Raw genomic sequence first — 10,000 nt, forward strand, 5'->3', positions numbered from 1 at the left:
GGTGGGGACGGGTCTGTCACTGTATAACACTGGGGTACAGTACTGGTGGGGACAGGTCTGTCACTGGATAACACTGGGGTACAGTACTGGTGGGGATGGGTCTGTCGCTGTATAACACTGGGGTACAGTACTGGTGGGGACGGGTCTGTCACTGTATAACACTGGGGTACAGTACTGGTGGGGATGGGTCTGTCACTGTATAACACTGGGGTACAGTACTGGTGGGGACGGGTCTGTCACTAACACTGGGATACAGTACTGGTGGGGATGGGTCTGTCACTGTATAACACTGGGGTACAGTACTGGTGGGGACGGGTCTGTCACTGTATAACACTGGGGTACAGTACTGGTGGGGACGGGTCTGTCACTGTATAACACTGGGGTACAGTACTGGTGGGGACGGGTCTGTCACTGTATAACACTGGGGTACAGTACTGGTGGGGACGGGTCTGTCACTGTATAACACTGGGGTACAGTACTGGTGGGAATGGGTCTGTCGCTGTATAACACTGGGGTACAGTACTGGTGGGGACGGGTCTGTCGCTGTGTAACACTGGGGTACAGTACTGGAGGGGACAGGTCTGTCACTGTATAACACTGGGGTACAGTACTGGTGGGGATGGGTCTGTCACTGTATAACACTGGGGTACAGTACTGGTAGGGACGGGTCAGTCCCTGTGTAACACTGGGGTACAGTACTGGTGGGGACGGGTCAGTCCCTGTGTAACACCGGGGTACAGTACTGGTGGGGATGGCTTTGTCACTGTATAACACTGGGGTACAGTACTGGTGGGGACGGGTCTGTCAGTGTATAACACTGGGGTACAGTACTGGTGGGGACGGGTCAGTCCCTGTGTAACACTGGGGTACAGTACTGGTGGGGACGGGTCTGTCACTGTATAACACTGGGGTACAGTACTGGTGGGGACGGGTCAGTCCCTGTGTAACACCGGGGTACAGTACTGGTGGGGATGGCTTTGTCACTGTATAACACTGGGGTACAGTACTGGTGGGGACGGGTCTGTCAGTGTATAACACTGGGGTACAGTACTGGTGGGGACGGGTCTGTCACTGTATAACACTGGGGTACAGTACTGGTGGGGACAGGTCTGGCACTCTGTAACGCTGGGGTATAGTACTGGTGGGGACGGGTCTGTCACTGTATAACACTGGGGTACAGTACTGGTGGGGACGGGTCTGTCTCTGTATAACACTGGGGTACAGTACTGGTGGGGATAGGTCTGTCACTCTGTAACGCTGGGGTACAGTACTGGTGGGGATGGGTCTCTCACTGTATAACACTGGGGTACAGTACTGGTGGGGACGGGTCTGTCACTGTATAACACTGGGGTACAGTACTGGTGGGGACGGGTCTGTCACTGTATAACACTGGGGTACAGTACTGGTGGGGATGGGTCTGTCGCTGTATAACACTGGGGTACAGTACTGGTGGGGACGGGTCAGTCACTGTATAACACTGGGGTACAGTACTGGTGGGGACGGGTCTGTCACTGTGTAACACTGGGGTACAGTACTGGTGGGGATGGGTCTGTCACTGTGTAACACTGGGGTACAGTACTGGTGGGGACGGGTCTGTCACTGTGTAACACTGGGGTACAGTACTGGTGGGGACGGGTCTGTCGCTGTATAACACTGGGGTACAGTACTGGTGGGGACGGGTCTGTCACTGTATAACACTGGGGTACAGTACTGGTGGGGATGGGTCTGTCACTGTATAACACTGGGGTACAGTACTGGTGGGGACGGGTCTGTCACTGTATAACATTGGGGTACAGTCCCTCCGAGATCTCTGCGCTCCCCCAATTCCGGCCTCTCGAGCATCCCCTCCGATTCCCATCGCTCCACCATTGGCGGCCGTACCTTCAGCTGCCTGGGGCGTCCCTGAATCTCTCTGCCTCCCTCTCTCTGCCTCCCTCTCTCTCTGCCTCCCTCTCTCTGCCTCCCTCTCTCGGCCTCCCTCTCTCTGCCTCCCTCTCTCTGCCTCTCTCAATTGGCACCACGGTGTCACAGTGGTTCGCGCTGCTCCCTCACAGCGCCAGGGAACCCTGGGTTCGGTTCCCCGGGGCTCGGGTCACTGTCTGTGTGGAGTCTGCACATTCTCCCCGTGTCTGCGTGGGTTTCCTCCGGGTGCTCCGGTTTCCTCCCACAGTCCTGAAAGATGTGTCGGTTAGGGTGGATTGGGCCGTGCTAAATTCTCCCTCAGTGTAACCCGAACAGGAGTGTGGGCGACTGGGGGGGATTTTCACAGTAACTTCATTGCAGTGTTAATGTCAGCCTAACTTGTGACACTAATAAATTAACTTTAACTTTTAATTTTATACCCTCTGTCTCTGTATCTCTCTCTCTGTCTCTCTCAAAGTTTGCCGAACATATCCCTACCTTCTAGACCTACCTATAACCCTCCATCCTATTCAGTCCCATGTACTCATCCAGGAGTCTCTTAAAAGACCCTATTGAGTTCGCCTCCACCACCACTGACGGCAGCCGATTCCACTCGCCCACCACCCTCTGTGTGAAAAACTTACCCCTAACATCTCCCCTGTACCTACCCCCTCAGCACCTTAAACCTGTGTCCTCTCGTAGCAGCCATTTCCACCCTGGGGAGAAAGCCTCTGAGAGTCCACCCGATCTATGCCTCTCAACATCTTATACACCTCTATTAGGTCTCCTCTCATCCAACGTCCCTCCAAGGAGAAAAGACCGAGCTCCCTCAGCCTATCCTCATAAGGCATACCACTCAATCCAGGCAACATCCTTGTAAATCTCCTCTGCACCCTTTCAATCTTTTCCACATCCTTCCTGTAATGAGGCGACCAGAACTGAGCACAGTACTCCAAGTGGGGTCTGACGAGGGTCTTATATAGCTGCATCATTATCCCCGGACTCCTAAACTCAATCCCTCGATTGATAAAGGCCAGCACACCATACGCCTTCCTAACCACCTCCTCCACCTGCGGGGCCGATTTTAGAGTCCTATGGACCCGGACCCCAAGGTCCTTCTGATCCTCTACACTGCTAAGAGTCTTACCCTTGATATTGTACTCCTTCATCCCCATTCATAAGAACATAAGAACATAAGAAATAGGAGCAGGAGTAGGCCATCTAGCCCCTCGAGCCTGCCCCGCCATTCAATAAGATCATGGCTGATCTGACGTGGATCAGTTCCACTTACCCGCCTGATCCCCATAACCCTTAATTCCCTTACCGATCAGGAATCCATCCATCCGCGCTTTAAACATATTCAGCGAGGTAGCCTCCACCACCTCAGTGGGCAGAGAATTCCAGAGATTCACCACCCTCTGGGAGAAGAAGTTCCTCCTCAACTCTGTCTTAAACCGACCCCCCTTTATTTTGAGGCTGTGTCCTCTAGTTTTAACTTCCTTACTAAGTGGAAAGAATCTCTCCGCCTCCACCCTATCCAGCCCCCGCATTATCTTATAAGTCTCCATAAGATCCCCCCCTCATCCTTCTAAACTCCAACGAGTACAAACCCAATCTCCTCAGCCTCTCCTCATAATCCAAACCCCTCATCTCCGGTATCAACCTGGTGAACCTTCTCTGCACTCCCTCCAAGGCCAATATATCCTTCCTCATATAAGGGGACCAATACTGCACACAGTATTCCAGCTGCGGCCTCACCAATGCCCTGTACAGATGCAGCAAGACCTCCCTGCTTTTATAGAACATAGAACATAGAAAGCCACAGCACAAACAGGCCCTTCGGCCCACAAGTTGCGCCGATCACATCCCCACCTCTAGGCCTATCTATAGCCCTCAATCCCATTAAATCCCATGTACTCATCCAGAAGTCTCTTAAAAGACCCCAACGAGTTTGCCTCCACCACCACCGACGTCAGCCGATTCCACTCACCCACCACCCTCTGAGTGAAAAACTTACCCCTGACATCTCCTCTGTACCTACCCCCCAGCACCTTAAACCTGTGTCCTCTCGTAGCAACCATTTCAGCCCTTGGAAATAGCCTCTGAGAGTCTACCCTATCCAGACCTCTCAACATCTTGTAAACCTCTATCAGGTCACCTCTCATCCTTCGTCTCTCCAGGGAGAAGAGACCAAGCTCCCTCAACCTATCCTCATAAGGCATGCCCCCCCCAATCCAGGCAACATCCTTGTAAATCTCCTCTGCACCCTTTCAATGGCTTCAACATCTTATATTCTATCCCCCTCGCGATATAGGCCAACATCCCATTTGCCTTCTTGATCACCTGTTGTACCTGCAGACTGGGCTTTTGCGTCTCATGCACAAGGACCCCCCAGGTCCCTTTGCACGGTAGCATGTTTTAATTTGTTTCCATTGAGATAGTAATCCCATTTGTTATTATTTCCTCCAAAGTGTATAACCTCGCATTTATCAACGTTATACTCCATTTGCCAGATCCTCGCCCACTCACTCATTCGACCTGCCAAAATGGACCACGACGCATTTATCTGGGTTTTCTCGGAGGCTTTGCCTGAGTGTTGGGTGCCGGTCCCTCGGGCCTTGTTGCCTGCCTCAGTGATGGACGCCTGCCTGACAGACGCCCTTGGCGGGAGGCCTTGTTGTCCACGGCGCAGTTGGAAAGCCCCAATCCTGAGGGCGGCACTAACACCTCATGGTTCCCCGTTGCAGGTCGCTTGGGGGGGGGGTGTTGGGTGCAAAGCGGAAATGGATGGGCCGAAGGTCGCCACCCCCTCGCATTCCGAGGTCGTCTTTCACAACGTGACCAGCTCGTACCTCCCTGGCACCCCCGTGGAGTGTCACTACAGCCTCGCCAACCGTTCCACCAGGACCGCAAACGACTGGATAGGCCTTTTCAAGGTGGGTTGCGAGATGTGTGTGTGTGTGTGTGTGGGAATCGGATGGGGGGGGGGGGGGCGGTGTGGTGAGGGCGACGATCGAGAGACCGGAATTGGAGGAGTGTAGAGATCTCCGAGGGTTGTTACACAGATAGGGAAGGGGGTGTAGGGGGGCTGGAGGAGGTTACAGAGATAGGGAGGGGGTGTAGGGGGACTGGAGGAGGTTACAGAGATAGGGAGGGGGGTGTAGGGGGGCTGGAGGAGGTTACAGAGATAGGGAGGGGGTGTAGGGGGGCTGGAGGAGGTTACAGAGATAGGGAGGGGGTGTAGGGCGGCTGGAAGAGGCTACAGAGATGGGGAGGGGGGTGTAGGGGGCTGGAGGAGGTTACAGAGATAGGGAGGGGGTGTAGGGAGCTGGAGGAGGTTACAGAGATAGGGAAGGGTGTTGGGGGCTGGAGGAGGTTACAGAGATAGGGAGGGGGTGTAGGGGCTAGAGGAGGTTACAGAGATAGGGAGGGGGTGTAGGGGGTTGGAGGAGGTTACAGAGATAGGGACGGGTGTTGGGGGCTGGAGGAGGTTACAGAGATAGGGACGGGTGTTGGGGGCTGGAGGAGGTTACAGAGATAGGGAGGCGGTGTAGGGGGGCTGGAGGAGGTTGCAGAGATAGGGAGGGGGTGTAGGGCGTTGGAGGAGGTTACAGAGATAGGGAGGGGGTGTAGGGGGGATGGAGGGGGTTACAGAGATAGGGACGGGTGTTGGGGGCTGGAGGAGGTTACAGAGATAGGGAGGGGGTGTAGGGGGCTGGAGGAGGTTACAGAGATGGGGAGGGGGTGTAGGGAGTTGGAGGAGGTTACAGAGATAGGGAGGGGGTGTAGGGGGGCTGGAGGAGGTTACAGAGATAGGGAGGGGGTGTAGGGGGCTGGAGGAGGTTACAGAGATGGGGAGGGGGTGTAGGGAGTTGGAGGAGGTTACAGAGATAGGGAGGGGGTGTAGGGGGGCTGGAGGAGGTTACAGAGATAGGGAGGGGGTGTAGGGGGGCTGGAGGAGGTTACAGAGATAGGGAGGGGGTGTAGGGGGGCGGGAGACGGTTACATTTAGGATTTGATTTGATTTATTATTGGGACACAGTGAAAAGTATTGTTTCTTGCGCGGTATACAGACAAAGCACACCGTTCATAGAGAAGGAAAGGAGAGGGTGCAGAATGTAGCGTTACAGTCACAGCTCGGGGTGTAGAGAAAGATCAACTTAATGCGAGGTAGGGTCCATTCAAAAGTCTGACGGCAGCAGCAGGGAAGAAGCTGTTCTTGAGTCGGTCGGTACGTGACCTCAGACTTTTGTACCTTTTTCCCCCGACGGAAGAAGGTGGAAGAGAGAATGTCCGGGGTGCGTGGGGGGGTCCTTGATTATGCCGGCTGCTTTTCCCCCACCGAGGCAGCGGGAAGTGTAGACGGAGTGAATGGATGGGAGGCTGGTTTGCGTGATGGGACTGGGCTACATTCACGACCCTTTGTAGTTCCTTGTGGTCTTGGGCAGAGCAGGAGCCCCATTCCAAGCTGTGATACATCCGGGAAGGATGCTTTCTAATGGGGCATCTGTAAAAGTTGGTGAGAGTCGTAGCGGACATGCGGACATGAGGGGATATTTCTTCACCCGCTGAGCCTGTGGAATTCACACAATATTCCCAATGGTGGGGGGCGTCCAGAACCAGGGGGGGTCACAGTCTGAGGATTGGGGGTAGACCATTTAGGACGGAGGTGGGGAGATATTTCTTCACCCGCTGAGCCTGTGGAATTCATTCCCACAGGAAGGAGTTGATGCCAAAACATTGACTGTATTCAAGAGGGGGCTGGGTGTCACACTTGGGGGGCGAACGGGGATCAAAGGTTATGGGGGGAAAGCAGGATTAGGCTGTTGGGTTGGATGATAAGCCGTGATGGTGATGGATGGGGGAGCAGGCTCGAAGGGCCGAATGGCCTCCTCCTGCTCCTATCTTCAATGTTTCTATGCTTCAACTCAGTCCTAAATCTGCTGCCCCCCATAGAACCATAGAAAATTACAGCTCAGAAACAGGCCTTTTGGCCCTTCTTGTCTGTGGCCGAACCATTTTTTGCCTAGTCCCACTGACCTGCACTTGGACCCTATCCCTCCACACCCCTCTCATCCATCAACCCGTCCAAGTTTTTCTTAAATGTTAAAAGTGACCCCGCATTTACCACTTTATCCGGCAGCTCATTCCACACTCCCACCACTCTCTGCGTGAAGAAGCCACCCCTAATATTCCCTTTAAACTTTTCTCCTTTCACCCTTAACCCATGCCCTCTGGTTTTTTTCTCCCCGAGCCTCAGCGGAAAAAGCCTGCTTGCATTCACTCTATCGATACCCATCAAAATCTTATACACCTCTATCAAATCTCCCCTCAATCTTCTACGCTCCAGGGAATAAAGTCCCAACCTATTCAATCTCTCTCTGTAACTCAGCTTCTCAAGTCCCGGCAACATCCTTGTGAACCTTCCCTGCACTCTTTCAACCTTATTTACATCCTTCCTGTAACTAGGTGACCAAAACTGTACACAATACTCCAAATTCGGCCTCACCAATGCCTTATATAACCTTACCATAACACTCGAACTTTTATACTCGATACTCCGATTTATAAAGGCCAATGTACCAAAGGCACTCTTTACGACCCTATCCACCTGTGACGTCACTTTTAGGGAATTCTGTACCTGTATTCCCAGATCCCTCTGTTCAACTGCACTCTTCAGAGTCCTACCATTTACCCTGTACGTTCTACTTTGATTTGTCCTTCCAAAGTGCAATATCTCACACTTGTCTGCGTTCAATTCCATTTGCCATTTTTCAGCCCATTTTTCTAGTTGGTCCAAATCCCTCTGCAAGCTTTGAAAACCTTCCTCACTGTTCACTACACCTCCAATCTTTGTATCATCACCCGCCCCCTTATTTTGAGGCCATGCCCCCCCCCCCCCCGGGTTCTAGAATGGTTTAAAGAGGGAGATGGATGTATTTCCGATCGGAAATGGGTTAAGGGGAGACGGGGAACAGGTGGGGAGGTGGATTGGAGACGCGGGAGAGATCAGCCAGGATCTGATTGAAAAACAGAGTGAGCTCCAAGGGTATTGTTTGTCTGACTCCTGCTCCTAATTCCCGTGTCCCTTACTGGCCTTTATCAATCGAGGGATTGAGTTCAGGAGTCCGGGGATAATGATGCAGCTATATAAGACCCTCGTCAGACCCCACTTGGAGTACTGTGCTCAGTTCTGGTCGCCTCCTTACAGGAAGGATGTGGAAAAGATTGAAAGGGTGCAGAGGAGGTTTACAAGGATGTTGCCTGGATTGAGTGGCATGCCTTATGAGGATAGGCTGAGGGAGCTCGGTCTTTTCTCCTTGGAGAGACGTAGGATGAGAGGAGACCTAATAGAGGTGTATAAGATGTTGAGAGGCATAGATCGGGTGGACTCTCAGAGGCTTTTTCCCAGGGTGGAAATGGCTACTACGAGAGGACACAGGTTTAGGGTGCTGGGGGGTAGGTACAGGGGAGATGTTAGGGGTAAGTTTTTCACACAGAGGGTGGTGGGCGAGTGGAATCGGCTGCCGTCAGTGGTGGTGGAGGTGAACTCAATAGGGTCTTTTAAGAGACTCCTGGATGAGTACATGGAGCGTAATAGGATGGAGGGTTATAGGTAGGTCTAGAAGGTAGGGATGTGTTCGGCACAACTTGTGGGGCCGAAGGGCCTGTTTTGTGCTGTAGTTTTTCTATGTTTCTAAACAATTCCCCCCCTCCCCCAACCCCACCCCTACATCTCCTGTGGTAAACCACTCATAGAAATCATAGAAACCCTACAGTGCAGAAGGAGGCCATTCGGCCCATCGAGTCTGCACCGACCACAATCCCACCCAGGCCCGACCCCCATATCCCTACATATTTACCCGCTAATCCCTCTAACCTACGCATCTCAAGACACGAAGGGGCAATTTTAGCACGGCCCAATCCACCCTAACCTGCACATCTTTGGACACTAAGGGACAATTTAGCATGGCCAATCCACCCTAACCCAGCACATCTTTTGGACTGTGGGAGGAAACCGGAGCACCCGGAGGAAACCCACGCAGACACGGGGAGAATGTGCAAACTCCGCACAGACAGCGACCCGAGCCGGGAATCGAACCCGGGTCCCTGGCGCTGTGAAGCAGCGGTGCTAACCACACTGTGCTACCGCACTGTTAATCATAGAAACCATAGAAATCATAGAAACCCTACAGTGCAGAAGGAGGCCATTCGGCCCATCGAGTCTGCACCGACCACAATCCCACCCAGGCCCTACCCCCACATATTTTACCCGCTAATCCCTCTAACCTATGCATCTCAGGACTCTAAGGGGCAATTTTTAACCTGGCCAATCAACCTAACCCGCACATCTTTGGACTGTGGGAGGAAACCGGAGCACCCGGAGGAAACCCACGCAGACACGAGGAGAATGTGCAAACTCCACACAGACAGTGACCCGAGCCGGGAATCAAACCCAGGTCCCTGGAGCTGTGAAGCAGCGGTGCTAACCACACTGTGCTACCGCACTGTTAAGCTTATTGCTTGTGTGTGTGTGTGTGACATGCCTGGGTATGCCCCTGCCCGGCCCTGCCTGAGACTCCTACCCCCCCCTGGTCCAGCTATAAATGTGACTGCTCCCCACCCCCCCTCGCCTCGGTCGCCGGACCAGTTCATCGGCCTGGGTGAGCCCCAAGTCTTTTGCGAATAAAAAGCCTATTCGCTCTTGCGTACAAACTAGTCTTTGCTTCATTGATGGAGCAACACCTCCTTCCTTTGTCCAGTTGGGGTTGAGTCAGGGAGGGGGCACAGCTGGCTGGGTTGTTCTCTTGGCCAGGGTGAGGGGGAGGCAGGAAGCAGATTGGATCTGGCAGGAACAGGAGCAGGGCCAGATGGCCCTGGGAGGCAATCCCCTTCCCACGGACCATCACCCGAGGCAGCGCTCCAGCGAGCGGGAGGGGGACACACACGGAGAGGCAATGCCACATTCCCAACAGCTCGAGAGGGTTGTAAAAATTCCCATAAATTCCCGACCGGAATCTTGAAACCGCGGACAGGCAGGAGGAACACCTGGCCTGCTCTGCGGTGGGTAGTTGTGGGGGGTGGGGATGGGGGCAAT

At 53.6% G+C, this 10,000-nt stretch overlaps 1 protein-coding gene across 1 annotated transcript in view; it reads left to right on the plus strand.

Moving 5' to 3' along the window:
* Positions 1-10,000, plus strand: part of LOC144489898 (calcium-binding and coiled-coil domain-containing protein 1-like) — a gene marked incomplete at its 3' end in the record, with an annotated part of 38,201 nt that overhangs the window by 614 nt on the left and 27,587 nt on the right. Inside the window, exon 2 of the mRNA XM_078207730.1 lies at positions 4,650-4,838. Coding sequence (XP_078063856.1) covers positions 4,686-4,838 — 153 coding nt within the window. The remainder of the gene's footprint in view (positions 1-4,649; positions 4,839-10,000) is intronic.

Source organism: Mustelus asterias, unplaced genomic scaffold (genome assembly GCF_964213995.1).
Source record: "Mustelus asterias unplaced genomic scaffold, sMusAst1.hap1.1 HAP1_SCAFFOLD_2646, whole genome shotgun sequence".
In the NCBI taxonomy this organism is placed as follows: domain Eukaryota; kingdom Metazoa; phylum Chordata; class Chondrichthyes; order Carcharhiniformes; family Triakidae; genus Mustelus; species Mustelus asterias.